Source organism: Pezoporus flaviventris, unplaced genomic scaffold (assembly GCF_033815535.1).
Source record: "Pezoporus flaviventris isolate CSIRO_AGI_PZ_B2104156 unplaced genomic scaffold, CSIRO_AGI_Pfla_v1 ptg000066l, whole genome shotgun sequence".
NCBI classification, from domain to species: domain Eukaryota; kingdom Metazoa; phylum Chordata; class Aves; order Psittaciformes; family Psittacidae; genus Pezoporus; species Pezoporus flaviventris.
In genome coordinates this window covers 23,251,780-23,272,341 of record NW_026892614.1, presented here as the reverse complement: position 1 = coordinate 23,272,341, position 20,562 = coordinate 23,251,780, and the positions used below count along the sequence as shown (strand labels likewise).

General features: G+C 37.0%; 1 protein-coding gene and 1 long non-coding RNA gene across 18 annotated transcripts in view; one reads left to right on the top strand and one right to left on the bottom strand.

The window, feature by feature from the left end:
• LOC133278595 (uncharacterized) overlaps positions 1-20,562 on the bottom strand; it is a 398,225-nt gene that overhangs the window by 42,296 nt on the left and 335,367 nt on the right. The gene's annotated exons all lie outside the window — the stretch shown is intronic.
• The window catches only part of SYNE1 (spectrin repeat containing nuclear envelope protein 1), a 291,988-nt gene that overhangs the window by 223,708 nt on the left and 47,718 nt on the right, over positions 1-20,562 (top strand). For all 17 annotated transcript variants that reach the window (XM_061471557.1, XM_061471555.1, XM_061471566.1 and 14 more), the window contains 14 exons: positions 572-768; positions 1,469-1,601; positions 1,975-2,157; positions 3,387-3,536; positions 4,575-4,751; positions 6,356-6,511; positions 9,610-9,765; positions 10,337-10,507; positions 12,016-12,149; positions 13,521-13,725; positions 14,919-15,101; positions 16,138-16,284; positions 17,349-17,503; positions 17,863-18,010. In XM_061471557.1, the coding sequence (XP_061327541.1) occupies positions 572-768; positions 1,469-1,601; positions 1,975-2,157; positions 3,387-3,536; positions 4,575-4,751; positions 6,356-6,511; positions 9,610-9,765; positions 10,337-10,507; positions 12,016-12,149; positions 13,521-13,725; positions 14,919-15,101; positions 16,138-16,284; positions 17,349-17,503; positions 17,863-18,010 (2,295 nt within the window). The remainder of the gene's footprint in view (positions 1-571; positions 769-1,468; positions 1,602-1,974; positions 2,158-3,386; positions 3,537-4,574; positions 4,752-6,355; positions 6,512-9,609; positions 9,766-10,336; positions 10,508-12,015; positions 12,150-13,520; positions 13,726-14,918; positions 15,102-16,137; positions 16,285-17,348; positions 17,504-17,862; positions 18,011-20,562) is intronic.

The window sequence follows — 20,562 nt, the reverse complement described above, 5'->3', positions numbered from 1 at the left end:
GTGCCATAACAATTGGCTTCTGTGTTCAGTGATTTAGAAGGATGGGGCCATCTCTTTTGTAGCCATGAGTAGCAGGATAGTAGATCAGTGAAAGAAGAGTTGGATGACCAGAGAGCTGGATATAGGCATTGGAAGGGCTGAAGAATAGTCACTGTCTATAACTTGATATTGAACACCTTTAGCTTTCATTGTAGTAGTTTTCAACAGATGATAGACTAAGTTCTGACATTGTAATCAATTTCTCTCAGAAATGGTATTGACCCACAAAGATTCTTTTGACATTGTTGTTTTCAAGTGTAAATTATCTACACCAAAGAGGAGTTCATCATAAGAAGGTATCGCTAGGTATCTTGAAGTGGGGGGGGTGTTGTGACAGCACATTCAGGTTTTGAGCAGATTACATGCCTGATGGTTCTCAGGGTGTTCTAGAACTGGAGAAGATTGAAAAAAATGTGATGTGCCATGGTGACATTGGATATGCTACAAGAAGCAGTGAAAGACAACTAAATGTTGAGAAAGTGTGGTAACAGAGACCTGCAAAGCTATCTAACCATCTCCTCTATTATTACAGCATCTGAGATCTAACCTGACTGAATACCAGCCTAAATTATACCAAGTGCTAGATGATGGAAAAAGGCTCCTTTTTTCTGTTAGCTGCTCAGATCTTGAAAGCCAACTGAACCAACTAGGAGAACACTGGTTAAGTAACACCAGTAAGGTTAGCAAGGAGCTTCAGAGGCTGGAGACAATATTGAAGCACTGGACAAGGTAATGCTGATGTAATGGACAGTATAAACTTCTCTACCTTTGCTGTTCAGGTCAAAGTGATTTTTAACCCAGAACTATTAGATTCAACACTTAAAAGAAAGTACTTCGAGATGTATGTGATAGTTTGACTTCTGTGCAATATCCTACTTTTGTTCTATAGAATTGCTATCATGCTCTTTCATTTGCTGTACAACATGTATGATACAACAGCTGGTGGGAGGAAGTCAGAAGATATCTTATTTAGATGACTAATTTAGAAGCCCCACATGCATACAAGCTGATGAGAAAGGGTGTGTGTTTACCTAGGTAGCGTGAATAGCCTCAGCATGTTCTGGTAGGGGCATTACCACTGGAAAGCAAACTCTGTTTATATATGTAGGGTGCTGTTACAGTTTGCCCGGACAGATTGTAACCTAGTTACTAGTCCTTCATTAAACTTTGACTTTCCTAAAAGCCAATACAAAGGCACTGTTAGGAATTGTGGGTATAATGGCTGAAATAAGAGCTTCCTGACACCATGCCTATCTTTAAAATTAAATCATGTTTTTTTTTCCTGAATTTTGATAAAGGAAATGAAATATTTTTATTTTTACATCAATTCTGGCATATTGTATCTTCTTCTAACATGTGGAGGAGAGACTGCTTAGTTGGAGGCAAAAGAGGTGTTGACTGTTGCAGTTTTCTTTAAACATCTTTACAGGTATCAGAGTGAATCAAATGAATTGACATGTTGGTTACAATCTGCAAAAGACCGACTTGAGTTTTGGAGCCAGCAGTCTTTGACAGTTCCTCAGGAACTGGAAACAGTCCGAGATCACCTGAATTCCTTTTTGGTAAGTCCTTCATGGACCTAGGACACTTTATTTTTCTCCAGTTACAAGTAGGCATTTATGCTTCTCATCATTTAAGTAGTGAGTATGCAAAAAAAGTCGCGGTCTGCTTCTATAGGTGAGCTGTCCTTCAAAAATCTGGTGTGTATGCGCACTGAGTACTTTGCAGTCATTTAAAGCTTGATGATTCTGAAAACAGAAAATAGTTTTATGGTTGAAGACAATTTTTTTCGTCACTTGGTCTGAAGTATAGTTGGCAAACACTAACAGAAAGTATATTTTTTTTTAAAGGGAAGGGAGGATATTCTTAGCTTTCTGAGGTAGAGCTTTAAGTACAAGAAGTTGAGTATTTCCACAAAAATTATTCTGCTTATAGGAGTTTTCAAAAGAAGTGGAGGCTAAATCATCACAGAAATCTTCTGTCCTGAGTACTGGAAACCAGCTCCTCAGGCTGAAGAAGGTGGATACAGCAGCCTTGCGTGCGGGTCTGTCCTACATTGACAGTCAGTGGACAGAGCTGCTCACACAGATCCCAGCCGTACAAGAAAAATTGCACCAGGTAAGGAAGGCCCATGATGGCCTTTGATATTCCAGAAAATTCAGACTATGCAGTTAGAACTGCCTTTGGGAGATAGTTGCTCCCTTCCTTAGTTTATCCGTGTGAGGCAGATAGGAATGTTACTTCTGTTTTAATGTGGAAAAGCTTACACTTACATCTAAATCCTGCCTACCCATACTGTCTAACATCAATTGGTGTTAATTTCAGACTTTCCCAGTTACATTTGTTGAATTTTAACCAAAGAACAGATGAGTTTTTTTCAAAATGTTGGTATGTTTTCTAGAAAAAGATCATCCCTGTGCCCTGTCAAGTTTGGAAAATAGGTTTATTTAAACCTGTTCAAGTCGGTGCAAGACAAAGACGTTGTGTAAGGTTTCTGTTAGTGTATGTAGGAACAGGAGGTTTTTGGATGTGTAGGTTTTGGGGTTTTTTTAATGCTATAATAGTGAATTATACTGATCTAGAAAGTTGGTTTAGTGTTTAGTTGCTAGGACGATATCAGTGTAAGCCATTTCTTCAGTTTATAATTTGTAATGTTCTCAGAGTTAGTAATATAATTGTGATTTAGGGGGAGAGAGAAAGGATAACAAATGTTAACTGAGTCTATTATATAAAAGAAAATACTGTCATTCAGTAGTTCTCTGAACTATCTTGTAATGCAGAATGTGTATGTCTACCTAAAAATGTCATTTCTGAGTAACTGTTAGCAAGCACTACTGTATCAAATGCTGAAAGTGAGTTTTTAAGAAAAAAGCAGGTGCTATTTAATATCACCCTATTTGGAAATCACCACAAAAGAATAGTAGTATAAAATTACTTTCCATGGACCTATTCATTAGCTATTTACAAGGACTGGAAAAGCGTAGCTTAAACTTTATCTTTTACATAAGCCCAATACAGAATTATGGAATAAGAATGCAGAACTTTAGGAATTCAGAAATGGAATCTTTTCAGTTTGTCCAGTTTCTTTGTACAATGAAAAATAGAAATAAAAAGCCTTTAATATAAACATTTCTTATTAAGATGCATGCAGTTATACAATATATCTCCTATTAAAACCTTTTTTTTTTCCTCACTTTTTTTTCTTTTTATAAACATCAGTGGTATCTTAGGGATGTAGAATAACATAAAATTAGAGCAGGTAAAGGAAATGTGCTATGGTAATGCAAAGTAAGGGATTCTTGTCCATTTTCTTCACAACGCATATTTTAAGTCTGTTATCTCTACAGCTCCAGATGGACAAAATTCCTTCTCGTCATGCTATCACTGAAGTTATGAGCTGGATTTCCCTGATGGAAAACATCATTCAGCAGGATGAAGAGAATATAAAAAATTTAGTAGGACAGAAACCTATTCAGGATTATGTCAAGAAGTATAAGGTAGTGAGTGGAAATGTTACCTATTCACCTTTCAGTTTTCCCATTAAGTATATTTATGTATATATATTTAAAGTATAAGTGATTTAAGGAAAAAGAGAAAGCAAAAACCAAACCCTTGTATAGTGGAGTGATTAGAAGCGTATAGAAGTTAGAATTGGTTGATATTTGATACTGTGGAAAAGAAAGCAGGGAGGAATAGTTATGGAAGGAATATAATTTTTAGCATGCTTACTAAATTTCCAAGTAAGTCCAAGGTAATAGGCACGTGATTTAACCTTATTAGATGTGTCTTTCACCCAAGCCCACAAAGCACTTTTGAAATTGTGTAATTTTTTTTAAGAGTTCTCTACATAATATCACTCTCCTCAAAGTGTAGCCCATTCTTGAATATAGCCTATTATTGAATGGAATGTGACCAGTAGTTTACACATCAGGATAATTTTGATCAGTATCTGAAGCAAAAATGAATGATGCTATATCTTAACTATTGAGGAATAAAGTTATAACACAATTTCACTTCTTTAACTAGATTGGTAGCACTCTTGTAATAGATGTGCATACAGTGACTTTCTTTTCAATGTCATATTTGTTTCATGAGTCTTCTGAAATATTACTTTTGGCTATGATTCTTCTTTGTATGTAAGAATATTTTTCATCTTAGCTGGTTTTGTATTAAAATCTTTGAGATTAAATAACGTAAAAAAAACCAAAAAAAAAAAAAACAAAACCAAGTTTGTTTTTGTTTTTTTTTTTTTTTTTTAATCTGATCCATGGGACCAATGTCAACAAGTTTGCAGATTATTTTTTTAATTATTTGGGTGAGGCAGATTCATTATTCCAAAGGCAGGGTGTTGCTTCTTTGTTTCTTAGCATTTAGGGGAAAGTGACAATGTTTTTAATTGCTGGTCAATAGCTAAAGCAACTTCTAGCTAAATTATGGTGAAGTTTTCATTTGTGAACATTTTCCCTGTGTTGCAGGAAGGTGAGAAATTATAGTACTTATGTTTTGGGTTTTTTTATTCCCTTTTTTCCTGCTAGGGTTTCAAGATAGATTTAAATTGCAAACAATTGACGGTAGACTTTGTGAACCAATCGGTGCTACAGATTAGCAGCCAGGATGTTGAAAGTAAACGGAGCGACAAAACTGATTTTGCGGAACAGCTTGGAGCAATGAACAGACGTTGGCAGATTCTGCAAGGCCTGATAACAGAAAAGGTAAAAACCCCAAACCCAAACAAACTAGCTGCTCTGTGGAATACCATTTAAGAAATCTTGCAAAAGCCAAGGTGAACAACATCTACAACTCTTCATTTGTCCATGCAGTCAATCATATCATCACAGCAATGTTAGGTCAGGCACAATTTGCCCCTAGTGAGACCATGCTTATTCCTCATCCTTGTTCTTTTTACATGTGGAAATAGCTCCTGGCAGGATTTGGGATATAGCCTTTTTCCAGTCACCAGCAACTTTTTCCAACCATCATGACCTTTTAAACTTGATAGCAGCCTTGAAATGACATCGACACCCTCAGATACATCCTGTCTGGTTCTGTGGATTTTTGTATGTCCAGCTTACTTGAGTAGCTCCTAATTCTAACTCTTCTATCATGACTAGTACCTCTGTATGCCAAAATTTGTTATTTGACATGAAGACCTGGGAGGCATAGGTCAGTAAGATCAGAGCAGTAAAGGCACCATGTACCTCATACTATTCTGTGGTTTCCGATTAGTTGCTGATGTACTTGTGAAGAGTAGCAAGAAGAGCTTCTGTCCCTCACTAGTTAGTTCCAGCCAAGACTGCTTTCATAACACCAGTCCAGCATAGCCAGGTTATGCTTTCAGGCCAGTTCTTTGTAATCTACTTTCTGTGCATTTGTCATTTTTGTGACTTGAGGAAGTTGTCCTTGAAGTTCAGCCAGCTTTCTGGACTCTTTTGTCCTTCAGTACAGCTTCCCATGGGATCATTCTTACCTGAAAAAAACCAAAGTATGTTATTCTAAGGATCTCTAGTCTGCTGCTTGCTTTCCTTACTTCACTCCCAGCTATCTCATCATCAGTGTGGCCAAGGCTGTTGACCATTACATCCTCAACCATTTCTAATTCAGATTACAGCTAATTAAGATGGTTCATTTGCTAGAGTGATGTGAATGCTTTTATGACAGTGCTGCCACTTTCAAATTCTGCTTTGTTATTTCTTTCTTTGTTTTGTGGGGTTTTATGGGGGGTCTGTCGTCCGTCCCATTTCCCCCCTCCCTCCCCCCCCCCTTTTTTTTATTTTTCCTTTTTGTTTTGATTTGTTGGCTTTTCGGTTCATTTGGGGTTTTTTTGAGAATTGAAGTGCTATTTCATTTGCTGCTGAATAATGCTTAGGATACTCACAAAAAGCTTAATGAATTTTAGCCAATCAGTTGACAAAGGAGGTAATATAAATCTTCATCTGCTTCACCATAGTTATAAGCAAGGAATATAAACTGTATGTTTGCATGCTTAGTTTTATTTGGAAAATCCTGATGTCCTTGATCTCTGAAAAGAATTCTACTTCATAAAAATGTTCTGCTAAATTGTTAGCATCTTTCAGTGTGTCATAATATTTTGTTATCTCTACATAATTATTTTTAAAAGTAGGCTTTTTATTATGAACTCTTTTAGAGATAGCAGATATATTTAATTTTAAATTTGGGTACATATACGGTTCTTAAGTCCTGAAAGCACTGAATTTGGGAAGGCAGTGGTTAGCATTGCTCTTCACTGTTTTATTTAATTGACCCAAAAATAATGGTAAGTGTATGAGGAACTATACATACTCTTATTTCTTTGCAGATCCAGCTGTTGGAAAGTCTGCAGGAGTCCTGGACAGGATATGAAAATAATGTGCAGTGCCTAAAAACTTGGTTTGAAGTCCAAGTGCAGAAGTTGAAACAGCAACAGAAAATTGGAGACCAGGCTTCAGTACAGAATGCTTTGAAAGACTGTCAGGTATAGTCCCCTTATAAATAACACTATTTTCTTTCCAGCAGTTAGAAACAACACTTGATAAAGCCGTGTGAAATCTTCATATTAGTGAAGTCAGTGACAGAATTCCTGTTTACTTCTGTGAGGGAGAGATTTCATTCCTAAAGTGGAAGCAATAAGAAAGGAGGAAGGAACAATAATATCCCAGAGATGTTTAAAAGCAACCAAAGATATTTTTTTTGTACTATGTATTGATGTATGGGCATTTCCAAGCATGCCAGATGTATTGAACTAGAAGAGCATCAGATGAATGTGTTCCCCTTCCTTTTTAGCCAGTCTTATGGAATTTGATGTCATGAACAATATGCTTGACTCTGCAGAAAGTTGTTTTTTTCTGCCTTACTGTTCTGCTCTACCGTTCTTCCTGTTCTTATTCCACCTCATATGTTCCATCTTGACTATTCAGACAAATACTAGAATGCAAAGAGGTATTGTGCTTTTATTAATATATGTTAGGATTTTTTTTGGTTTTTGAATATTCAGCTATCCAGAGAAGGGAATACTGCTATGACGACAACTGGATGCCCAAAATCTTGATGTTCTCATACCCTTAAAATGGAGTAAGGAACTGTGTTTATCTTGGTGCAACTGCATTTCCTGCATCATTTAATGAATGGAACAAACATGATCTAGCTTTTAGGTCTTCACAGACAGAATAGCTGGAAATCTATTCAAACGAAATGCAAAAGAGAATTTCATCTATATTCACCAGTGTATTAAACCCATCTTTCTTTCTATAAATGCAAACACTTGGTTAGGCCAGAGATGTTACAAGTACCTTTTTTTTTTTTTTTTCTGAAATTCTTGGCCAAAGTTCTCAAACTGGTTGCAGTACTTAGTTTCAAATAAGGTATCTTTAGGGTTTCAGCACAATAAACCCATACGACTGCAGGATGGGTAATTTAGCATAGCTTGGCATAATGGGCAGGCTGAGCTTGGCTGGAGTTCAAAGCTGAATCTGATTTATCACCTTTACCATTCCTTTGGTCAGGGAAGCGAGCAAATATACTTGGTGAGTCAGTTACAAATGGCAAGACTTTGATCAGCAGAGAAACAAATTGTCTAAGAAATAGTTGTATCAGACACTCCCAGTATCTGGTTCACCTACTACAGAAGCTGCAGTTTATTTATTAACCAATGTTAGTTGCTGCTTAGTGTCATATTAATAAGTGAAAACAACCATTTTTTCCCACCACATATCAGAAACAGCAATGTGTCTTTAATTCAGATGATGAATAAGAAACCCCTTTTCACAGAGAACCAGAAATATTTGCTGTTCTTGGTGATTGAAACTTTTGTCTGCTTTGTATTCTGAATTTTGGAGCAACCTTGTACAAGCAGGAATGCCTTTTTGGAAAAGCAAATTTACTGACTTAAAAGTGTTTGGTTTTTTTGTCATCTGATAAACAGAAGATGTGTTACTCCAAGTCTGTAGTCTGGAACAAGGCCATGGTTTGAAGAAATATGAAAAAATACAGGAAAAAAATGCAAATAACAAACTACAGCAAAAATTCTCTCGCCTCTATGTATATAGAAAAAGGTGTGTTATATGTGTGCAGGGATAAATTCTATCAATAGCAAGTGTTCACAAGACTAGGCAGAATTCTGTTCCAAATGCTCCCACCACTTTCTAAAATGTAAGGTCTGTTATGGCAACAGTTCACTTGTAGTTTTTTGGATTCATAGGGATGTAATTTTTGGAAGGTCATGGGTTTTGAGTTTGCCCAGTTTTGTTGTGTTGTTTTCTTTCCTTAATGATCCATCTCTCAGTAAGGAAAGCTTGCAGGAAATTAAAATATAACTGAGATTAAAAGGTACATTAATTAATGTAGAAGCAGTACTTGCCCCCCTCTGCTCAGACTCTGTGTTTGCACTACCTGCTTTGACATGAGTCAGGGCATAGGAGGACTTGCTTGGATCTCCTTGCACCATGCTGTGAATTTATATAATTAGTTTCCTGGGTAGGAATAAGGTTAAGCAATCATGATATGGGCTATATAATTCAGTTGATCGCTGAGTTATCTTGTCTTCCCTCCTTAATTTTGTAACTTCATTCTCATGCTGTTGAGATGTGAGGAAGATCACAGACTTTGTGATTAGCAAATGTTACATTTGAAGTATGTTACTTGAAGCTATGCAGAGCTTCTGCACTTACTTGTTGGTAAAATGTGATAAAACTGGCAAACTCTTAATCAGCCTTTCCAAGACTAATCTAGGGTCATCTTAAGTCAACGACACAGCACTTTCCTGAAGCAACAAAACAAGCCACTAACAAGTTGTTGTGGCCTCAGTGCTTAGGTACTCAGCCTTGTTTTCTTCACTTATTTTCACACCAACCGTTCATTTTCTTCCTATTTTCTTCAGTTAGTGTGTGGGAACATTGGGCAGAGCAAAATGCTATTGAGCTCATTAATGCCTCCTAAAAGCATGCAACCTTGAGGAGGCAATAAGAAAAATTCCTGCAGTCTATTGTTTGTTGTCATTGGTTGGACTCCAATGAACTTGTCATTTAGAAAAGGGGAAGACTTGCTGTCCTCAGGGAAGTGGCTTTGGTGGGACCTGGCAAAGGAATAAACACTCCACTTCTTGTGGGGAGGGATGGCAAATGGACATCTTTCCCTAGGAAGTCATTTTGTCTTTTTCCTTGGGTGGCAAAATTAATTTTTTTCCATGGCTTGAGCCAGCTTTGGACTAATTAAAAAGCTCCTTCAGTGTTCTAGGGCAAACTAAGACACACAACAATTTTCCCATGTATTCAAACTGCTGTCCTATTTTTAATGAGTTATGGACTCTTGCATGAGAGCAGACAATTGCACACAAGTTTAATATAGAGGTCATCCTTCTATTTAAATTAAAGGCAAACAGCTATACTTTAAAGAGAACATAAAAAACTAAATAAAATTGATGATGAGTTATGATTCTCTTGAGAATAAAAAGCCAAAGTATGCAAGTGTGACTTTCATATTTTTTAAAGATAAGGATCTTATGAGCATCTGTTCTATCTCAAGGTGTTATCTTGCCAACTAAACAAAAATATTCAGGTATCTTCTTTTTCTTTTCAGGAATTAGAAGAATCAATAAGAACAAAAGAAAAAGAAGTTGAAAGTGTAGAACAGAGTGGTCTTTCTTTGATACAGAACAAGAAGGAAGAAGTCTCTTCTGCTGTTATGAAAACACTGCAAGAAATTAACCATTCCTGGGCCAATTTGGAACACATGGTAAAAGAATCATCAAGGGGCAGATTACAATGCCCAGAAGCAGGCCGTGGAGGAGAGGGAGAAATAGCAGTTTGCAGATAGTAACCCGCTTCTGTATTATAAGTGGAGATTTGAATTGTGTCCCTGTTTCCTTCCATCCCCAAATTTGTGTGCACACTTCACATAAGATGGGTATAATGTTTCCTATTCCAAGGATGCTTTTAATTCTAGCAATGAAAGCTTTTTAGATGATTCCTGACATTTACTGGAAAGGTATCAAATAATCTGTAAAGATCTGCCTTTTCCAGCACACAGGTGCTTTCTTGTTCCTGCTTTGGACTGAAGTAGAATGAACTTTATATATTCTCATTCCCTGCCATCCTGACTTTATAAAATAAGCAGAACTTTATGCTGTACCTAGCATAAGCCGAGCTGATGGTTGTGCAAAATCTTCGTTCTGCAACAGGTCTAGGATTGGGCATGTAGATCAAGTAGCCTCTGAGATCAAAGGGAAGGAAATAATTTGAACAAACCCCAAATATCTTGAGTGATTTTAATTTACTTTTTTTTTTTTATTCCTCCCTCCTCCCAGGTTAGCCAGCTGAAGATATTGTTGCAGTCTGTTCTTGATCAGTGGAGCATTTACAAAGTGGTTTATGAAGAATTGAATAGTTACTTGACAGAAGCCAGATATTCTTTGTCCCGTTTTTATCTTCTTACTGGTTCTTTGGAAGCTGTGAAAGTCCAAGTTGATAACCTTCAGGTAAGAAGAATACCATGGCTCTCAACATACTAAGGATGGATTCAAGGACTAATTTTGTCTTTATCGCATAGGTGCAGAGAACTATGCATTTTGGTTCATGAGAAATTAACCAAACAAAATGTACCAGTATGTACAGACATACTGGCACATTAAAATCATGTGACATTAAGAAAACACAGTATCAAATAGTCAGTATTATCAAATTATCAAATAGTCATTTTCTGCATTTTTCATTTTGCAAAAAAATAAAATGGTGATGGTTGTTTTCTTTCTAATCACTATTAAAAGTTTCTAACTCTGCTTCATCAGGCTTCTGAGCTATGGGTGCCTATTGAGATCATATTTTGACACCCTGCACCCTTGTGGTAACAGTAGATTGAAGATCAAAGAAAATAATTTTCTAAAAGCTGAGATACTCAGAAGCTCAGTGATTTTCCACTGTCAGAAAATAAATTATTAAAAATATGAAAAATATTGTTCTATTAGACAGGATAGCTTTTTATTTCAAATAAAGTTTTTGTCTTTGGAATCAAAAATATTTTTTCAAACATTTCCAGATGCTGAAATTAACAGCAAGTTGTTTTGTTAGTATTTGCTGGCAAATACAAGTTTACATCATCATACACATATTTTGTGTGACTTGAAATCCAGACGTGTATAAAGCTCAAATTCCCTAATTGTGAGTGGCACTTTTCAAACCCAGATTTAAAGAACATCCGTTAATGCCCTTTACAGCCACTCTTCTAGGTTGTCATTTTTTATGCGTCAGAGGAGGAGTCAGTAAAAAAATAGGTACAGAAAATTACTTTTTTTGCTTATTGAGATTCTAACTAAACAGTTTAGTTGGGTTGAGATTTGCTAGGCTGTTCAAACCGTAATAATATGCACAAAAATACTTAACGTTAAAAACCCTTATTGAAAGAATAAAGGCTTTTTATGCTGGTACTTTTTTCATCTTGTTCTAAACAGGATAATTTTATTTCATTTATTTTCTTCCACCAGCTAAGTTTTTATTTCTGAGTCAGTTGAATGCACTTACTCCTGTGCAAGATGACCCATCTCTGGAAGTGTTCAAGACCAGCTTGGATGGGGCTCTGAGCAACCTGGTCTAGTGGGAGGTGTCCCTGCCCACAGCAGGGGGTTTGAACTAGATTATCTTTATGGTCCCCTCCAACCCAAACCATTCTATGATTTAGTGAAGAGTACCTGTTTAGAATACAATTTTTACAATTTTTTTCTCTTGTGAAAATATTAGATTAAAATTTACTCTTTGCCACTATATCTTGATATTGAATCAAATGAATCTAACAATAGTATTTATATTAAACAACATTCTGTTTAGGTGAAGCATTCATAAAATCAAGTTTTGTATTCATAATCTATATGATATAATTGATACATACTATTTTGAAATATTTCTACATCATACAGTTATAATACCTCATATTTTATGGTAGTTTTTTTGAGGGTTTGTTTTTTTTTTTTTTTTACTATTTTATCTGTTTTAGAGCCTACAAGATGAATTGGAAAAGCAAGAAAGTAGCTTACAAAAATTTGGTTCTGTGACCAACCAGTTGTTGAAAGACTGTCAATCACCAGTGACTGAAACACTTACCAACACTTTGAAAGAAGTGAATATGAGGTAGAAAATGTCTGTTTGTTGAACTTTACTTTTCATGGTAAATTGGCATTTATCCATTGACCCGTATTTATATAATATTTATTTTGGTTTTTTTGTTTGTTTGTTTGTTTTTCTGTTTGGGAGCTTGTGGGGACAGCTGGGGTTATTCCTTTTGCCAAGGGCTGAAGCAGGTCATCCCATTTACTACAAAAATAAATGAAACAGTATTTTCTTCAGCAAAGCAATTGGACAGCACTGTCAGTAGTTTTGCTCCATGAATGGCTGACAACTAAGATGCATAAATACCGTGCTGGAAAATAACACTGCACTTAAAATTCAAGAGTCCTGTCTGAAAATTTCATTTGCCCTGCATGCTTCAGGTTCCCCAGTTTTTGGGTTGCTCTTTCTAGTTGTAGGAAGAGCCTGGTAGTCAAGAAGTCTAAGCCTTCACCAGTAGGTTGGCAAACAGCTTTTTCAGCTTTGAATCCAGGCCAGAACCACTGTAAGGGTTTACTCAGAGAATCTATGGAAAGACAGAATCCAAAACCAAAAACTGCTTTGGTGGAAAATGATTTTTTTTATTATTTTTTTTTTTAAAAAACACAATCATGGCAGAATTTTTTAATTTGTGGTTCATCCTGCACTGGAATCTGGAAGTGGAAGGAGGGATTATTCACCACATTTTAAAAAGATACTGTGGGATTTAACAGTTTCAAAGATGGCTGATGGAATTTTCACGTCACCATTTTTATCATATAGTTGAAAAATAATGTGATTTCCTTTAGTAAGGAAATTGCACAGCATATTTGAGAAAGTACATGTTTCTGGTTGCCATTAGAGCCAAGAATTCAAGAGCGGTTTAGATATTTAATTGCATAAAAAAATACAAAAAGTTTTAATAAGTCTGGGAGTTTTTTAAAAGGGAGTTGCACAGAGCTTTATGACTTTAAATACTTTTGTCAGGGCTTGGGAGGGAATTGTAGCAGAATAAATGGTTTCTTGTTTATACCTGTCCTGGGCTTGTTGGGCCTTTGCAGGAATCTGGTACTTGCCATTCATGGCCAGTCGTGGATGAACCAAAGTATGCTAAGTAGAAATAACTGGATGTTCACTTCCAAAAGTGCACTCCAGCTCTGTCTGACCTCAATTATCAATATACAGCATCCGATATACAGCATCCAAGATGTTGCACAGATCAGACCTGCTCTAACAGGTCAGAAGAGACTGTCAATGTATTTCTGGGATTCCTTCCCTCTCTCAGAATGTCTGGATCTTGATTATTAGCAAATTTCTTAAAATCGAGAAGACCATAGTGAACAGTAGAGAGGAAGAGGGACAACAATAGTTCTTGGGACTCTTAGGCTTCAGTCATTCATCCAATCTCTTCACCAGGTGGAACAACCTTCTGCAAGAGATTGCAGAGCGGCTGCGTGCCAGTAAGGGCCTCCTTCAGCTATGGCAGAGGTACAAGGACTGTTACCAGCAGTGTTCCTCCACAGTTCGTCAGCGGGAAGACCAGACCAATGAACTCTTGAAGACTGCCACCAGCAAAGACATTGCCGACGATGAGGTTACTGCCTGGATTCAGGACTGCAATGTATGTTCAGTTGAGCTTTGCAGTTTTTCACAGCTCTGTGGACTAAAAATACAAGAGGCTCTCCATTACTAAACTTAGCGTATTGGAAACTTGCATATGAACACATTTCTTTTTACTGATGTGTCTCAGGCACAGGAGCTTTACATCTCTTAACCCAAATATCATGAGTTTCTCACACTTCCCATGTGATTCCTCCATATTTCTTGTGGTGTTGTTTCAGAAGCTTGTATTTGAAGTCGTATCTCTGGAGAAGGTGGATAAATTATATAATTTGGTTCAGTTTTAAGTCTCTACCTGTCAAAGGAATTCTTGCTTAGGAAAATATTTCTACTAAATCTATTGCATTCCTTGTAACAGAAACACAACATCCTTTGATTGTATTCCCACCAGACTAGGCTGTTCATTTTTTCTGAATGAAAAGTATGTTCTGGGGATGCCTTTATCCTTCCTTATGGAAAGATACTATTCACTCTGAAACCTTGAGATTCTTTCTTTTTCAAGACTGTATCTCAAGGCAGCAGGATAGTTTACCTGCTATCTATGATTTCATTTTGGTTCTTTTGATTTTAAATTACTGTTCAGCGTCAGCAACAAGAGCATTGAAATGTCAGTTGTCTCACTGTAAGCAAAACAATTGCAAGGAGAAATATTAACACCTTAATAAGTGTTTCAGGCATAGTCATCTGGACTGGCTATTCAAATTGTTTATCTTTAATGAAATAATTTCCTGATGGCCCATTATTTAGCTGTTATGTTAGGCCATTTACAAAAGTTATTTTTTCATTTCTCTTGGTAATTCATAGCTGAAAAAAACAGGAAGTCTAGTCAGACATGAATCAGCCCGCAGTGAGGGCTGCCACTGCTTAGGACCAGCATGTCAGTGAATTCAAAAGGTTTGTTTCAACAAGTATTGCCTCATCAGTAACTCAGGCTTTCTCAAACGTAGGTAAACAGTCACTTCTTTTTGTTCCTCTGTGCACAGGTACTTCGACATATTTTTTTATTCTGCATAATATTTCCCTTTGATACAGAGTGTGAGTGGACACTTTGGTATTGAAATACAGTAGCAAATACAAGTTTTTCATATAGTGGTGGAGTTTGGCCATTTAATTGCTCCTTTAAATCAGAGGGAGGATGACATTTGCAGAATGTCAGGTTAACTATTTGTATCTTTATTCAATGTGTGGCCTCAGGATGTGCTTACAGATTTGAAGACAGCACAGGAGTCACTGGTTGTTCTTCAAGAGCTGGGAGAGGAGCTAAAAAGCCAGGTGGAAGCTTCAGCAGCAGCAGCTATACAGTCTGATCATCTTTCTCTGAACCAGAATCTGTCAACCCTAGAACAAGCTCTCCGCAAACAACAGGCTGTACTTCAGGTATGCAGAGAGTGTTTTCAGTCCTCAAATCTGATCATCTTGTGGTACCTGAAAACACATAAATTAGCTAAAACTGGATGGAAAGACAGTGGTGTTACCTGTTCACCAGCATTTCCTAGACTTCCCTGGAAATCAAAAAGCAGAAAATATGCTCAAAAATATGCTGAGCGTATAAAATATGCTCAAGTCCACTACAGAAACCTTGTAAGAATGTCCAGATTCTGGGAAGATAATAGCACTCATGGAGGAAAGCATCTGTCTCAAATGCCAAGAGCACCATGCTTTCAGTGTGCAGCAGTTGTGCTAACATCTGTATCCACAGCTACTGCTCCCCTAAAGAGAAGCTCTCTTTCCAGCTAGTTCTTTAGCAGTAAAACAAATGAGGGATTCTGAATAATTCTGGTGTAGAATTGATTTTTACAGTTCCTGTTAATGTCAGTGCCTGAATTGACATCTACCATTTGTGTCAAAACCTAATGAGTAGATGTTGCTAATTGCTTGTGTCGCGAGTGACTAGAGCAAAAAAGCAAAAAATGAACTGTCAGAATGTGTTCTATAGGAAGGTATATGGGTGAGAAGGCAACAAAGGTAGTGGCTTCTCTTTGGGTGACAGAGGATTTATCCAGGAAATTCAGCATTGTGTAGAACGTGCTTATAGCATCACTTGTGAGGAGAAAAAGCATAAGAGAAGTTTTTGATTTCAGATTGCAATAATAGCAGCTAATGGTTCTCTCTGCTGACAATAAATTAAGCAGTAGTTAGTTCATAAAAAGAAGTTAAAGGAGGTTTTCTATTTCAAGACAAGGAGATACTTATGCAATTTGTAGAAGTGTTATCTTTTTGCAGTGATCCAAAGTCCTCTAAGTTAAAAATAAAACAAACAATAATTCCATGGTCTGTGAGCAAAGCTGCAGTCACAATTGCTTCTAGCCTATACAGCTGTTTGCAAATCTATAGTGAGAATAACGGGAGTGTAGTATCAATTTGGAGGCTATGTGGCCAAAGGTCTTAAACTGTGGGTCCTTTTCTATTCAAGGCTGGAGTGCTGGACTATCAAACCTTTGCCAAGAACCTACAAGTCCTTGAGGCCTGGATAACAGAAGCAGAGGAAATATTAAAAGAGCAAGATCCTGGTCACTCATCTGATCTCTCAGCAATACAGAGGAGAATGGAGGAACTCAAGGTGACCAATACATGCAGAATACTGATTTGATTTCCTTTTTTTAATTCTGTTAGCCTGGCTATTTTTAGTACAGGGTATGCGCAAATATCATACATGCATTCTGTATATATTAAAGGGCTGTCGCTTATGCAAAGTGTTAAGACTGAGAACTTAGAAGTTTGGTGGCAACCAAAGAATGGTTGTCAATGTTACTTTACCCCGAGTAAAGAAGAAAAGAAGAAAACTGTTTAGAATAAAATGAATATAAATTCAAAATGGGAATGGCTATTTTAGCAGGTTTTTGAGATTTCCTTTATCTTCTTTTTTTTCCTCAACTTTTTTTTTTTTTTTTTTATTTCTGTAATGTCTGTCTCACTGGTATTTAGTTTAGGGATGAAGTTGTCCATTTCTTCATATCTTGATAAACTGGAGAAACTTTTGTACTGTGTACCATGTAATCTCCATTTGCACTCTTCCACTCTTTATTTTGTGGGGTTTCTTTTTCACCTCCTCTTCTTTCAGAGGCTCTGACAGGAAGTTGATTAACATTGCCATCTAGGCTACTTTTGTCACTTTAATCTCCATTATTTTTCTATCAGGATTAAGTATGCGTATAATTTCACTTTGGGCATGCTGAAACCCAGGACATTTTCCTAATGTAGTGGATTGGATATTTCTGTACTGCAAAACAAAAAACAAAAAATAAAGAGTTGGGTAAGTTCAATGGGAATTTGCCAGCCTAACATTCAGGAAGGAAAACGTTCAAACAAGGAAAAAGGCTTGCTTTTTTGACATAAACATATGGCTTCAGACTATGCAAAACTAGCCTACGTTTTCAGCTCTGAGGGGAAAATCTCCAGTTTAGCAAAACACTCCAGTGCAATTTCAGTTTCTCTGTGTGCGTTTAAGTATGAGCATGAGTCTTCTGGTCTGGGATCAGAGGCTGAAAACCGGAAATGCGTTTCTCTGGCATAGGGATTGCTTGCCACTTGGTGGCAGCCAAGGCCATTCCAAATTTAACAGTGCTTGTTCATAATTTCGCAGTCTGTGAACATGCTGGTTATCACTTTTATTGTCTGTTACAGAGTCAGATGTTGAAATTCAGCAGCATGGCCCCAGATTTGGACCGTCTTAATGAGCTGGGTTACAGGCTTCCTCTGAATGATAAAGAAATCAAAAGAATGCAGAATCTGAACAGACATTGGTCGCAGATCTCCTCTCAGACTACGGAGAGATTCAGGTCGGAACAGTTAAAGGTTATTGTATAGTTTTCTTAGATTACAACAGCTAGAAGTACACCTTTTGCAGAATATATGAAATGTTTCAGATATTTCATTAACCAAAGTTCTGTTTCTGGGGTGTACTTGCAAGTAAAGAGTGAAACCAGTGAGCTGAGATGTTGATTTTGCCATAAATCAACAGAATTTGAAATAAGGCAGACTGCTACTTTTCAAGGGTGTGACTAAATAAATTTAATGAGATAGCTGAGTGGGAAAAGTGTTACCATCTGATTCGTACTTCTGCTGGAAAAGTTATTGTGAGACAACACGGTGTGTGATAGGAGGAGACTTTACATGAATCTGTCTGTCTTTCTTTCAGTAAGCTGCAGTCTTTCTTGCTGCGGCAGCAGACCTTCCTGGAGAAATGTGAGACTTGGATGGATTTATTAGTTCAGACTGAGCAAAAGCTGGCAGCAGAGATTTCAGGAAACTACCAGAGCCTTTTAGAGCAACAGAGGGCACATGAGGCAAGTGATCAAGTGTATTTATACATAACTACAAGATATACTATTTATACCTAAATGGAATGCACATTCTTTTGTGGAGTAATATAATAGTACACCTTGAATTGAATTACATTTGCCTGCACCATCTGAGGATATCTTAACTTAAAAACAGAAGCATGCAAACATGTCAATAATATCCAGTTTGGGGAGGACTTGAGTATGTGTCTGCATTTGTGTATAATGTATAAGTATGCCTATGAGTGCTTTTCCCTTACATTTAGCCTGCCTCACATTGCTTTGTACCAAGGAAATGAAAGTTTTTATTGGTCTTCTCATAAAGCCTAACTATTCTCATACACTTTGGCCCTTTGTCTTCAGTCCTAACTGGATAAAAATCTGTGTTCTTTCATTTTATTCTAATTTTATTTGTTATTAAAATTCCAACATGTACAGCATCTGAAGTGCATTTTTGAGGAAGACTTTTCTGTCAAATACTGAGTTATATAACTCATCATGGGGTCTCCATTTGGTAACATTTCCTTGGAGAGAAAATTGATTCAGTCCTCACTGTGTGCTGGAGTTATTTGGTTTTTCGTAACAAATGAACAGCCTAGCTTTTGCTGCAAGGAAAAACTGATTCAGAGTTTTTACTAGAGGATGCCTTTATGATTCTTCTGTGAAGTCAAGTGATGCACATTTTTTCTCCACCCATATTGCTGCTGCCAAGAATTCTGGTAAAGATCAAGCAAGACAAGTCAATTTTCATACCAAAGCTCCCATGTGGCCACAGGAGTTTCAGTTCCCACAACTTTTTCAGTTGACCTACAGATAAACTCAGGCCAGGCCATAGGGAGAGCCATGTCCTTCCCCCTCCTTGCCTTACATTTCACAGCATACTGTTTGAATTAATGTCTGACGCGGAAAATAATTCACAACCATTTTTGCTTACTTTAGTATACATTCACTTTAGCATTTAACTGTTTTTGCTTTCACAAATGTTATAAACTTTATTTCCTCTCAGTGCTGCTAGCATTAACTGGACAGTGTCTGCAAGTTGAGACATGCCATGTGTTTGAGATTTGAATGAAATAATTACTCAGTGGATAATTACCTACTATTGTTGCATTCAGTCATGTCTATAATTTTTTTTAAGGGGTTAGCGGCAGTCATTCCGCATTCAATTGTCGTGAGATCTCAGCTTAATTCTCTCTTGAAACCTTGATCTCAGCATGTAGCTCTGATGAGTGTTACTCAGGCATATTGTTTTTAAATAAAGATTTTTTGCATTTTATGTAATCTAAATTTCTTCAGTACTCAGTGTTCTTTGCAATGCCTCCTAGTAGTCATGAAGAATTTTCTTCCCACTCCTCACAGCTGAAAGGGCCAAATCTAAACTTCTTGAGATGAATTTCCAGGTTCTTTTGTGTTGTATTTTTCAAGATAATGAGATAATAACTCTTTTTCCACATGTGCTATTGGAATGGATATTGACATTGTCTCCAGCTCTGTTAACCACCTTTCCACTGCCGACTCATAATTTTGCTGATGTTTATACGAAAAGAAACCCAGCTACCTCAGTGGCCTTATGTAGAAGTAACTTGCCACTGAAATTCACAAACCAGTAATATGGAGGTGGTGCCTTTTTCAAATATCATGCAGTAACACTGGCATCTGCATCAGATAAGTCTCTCAAGATGATCTCACAGTCTTTCTAGTGCAATTCTCCAGATTTTTGCAAGCCGACATTGTGTGTTCCAGCACCTGCCCTCCTTTTCTTCTTCTTTGAATTTCCATTTCTGTGTTTCATACTGATCTACGTATAAGAATAAATTGGGGTGGCAAGTGGTCCCACATAATGGGGTATGCCTCTTAAGTACAGTGTACATGCGGAGAGCAAGTGGAGGTTGACAGAAATCTCTCTGCTTTTGGGTAGGGTTTGAATACCTCCACTCTAAGCAGAGTTCCTTATCCTTGGCAATCTTATTTTCACCCATCCTATTCAAGAAATACTAAAATTGTTGCTTTTGAGGATTTGGTGGGGGGGGGTTGTTTGTTTTTGCTTTCATTTGGGTTTTGGCGTTTGATTTTGTTTTGCTTCAGCTTTTTATTTTTTCACCAGTTGTGTTCTGTTCAGTCTCAATCTGTCGACAGAGCTGGTGGATGTTGTTGTCTTCTGGTCTTCATCCATGCTCCCTAACTTGACAGAAATAGATGTGTCAGGAAGTACAATTTCTTCCTTCTTGCTTAGCTTTCTGAAATTCTCAGCCCCACAGTATTGTGGTTTTGCTCATGAGATAACAGAGCGATTAGTTTTCCTCTAGTTCAGGCTCAGTCATTCATAAAAGCCAAGGTATTCAAAGAATACTATCAAGTATTTCTGCAAGGAAATTAGACAACATTATTTCTTTCTAGTGGAGAATTTATGACCTGGGCAACATTTTCAAAATTAACTCAGTGATTCAGAGAGGCAAAATTCCATTTGAAAAATTAGTCTGTCATCTAGAAGTCCTTAACTGCATACAGTGTGCTTGAGGAATTTAATTGGGCAGGTGGCGATGGGTATTATTTTGCTG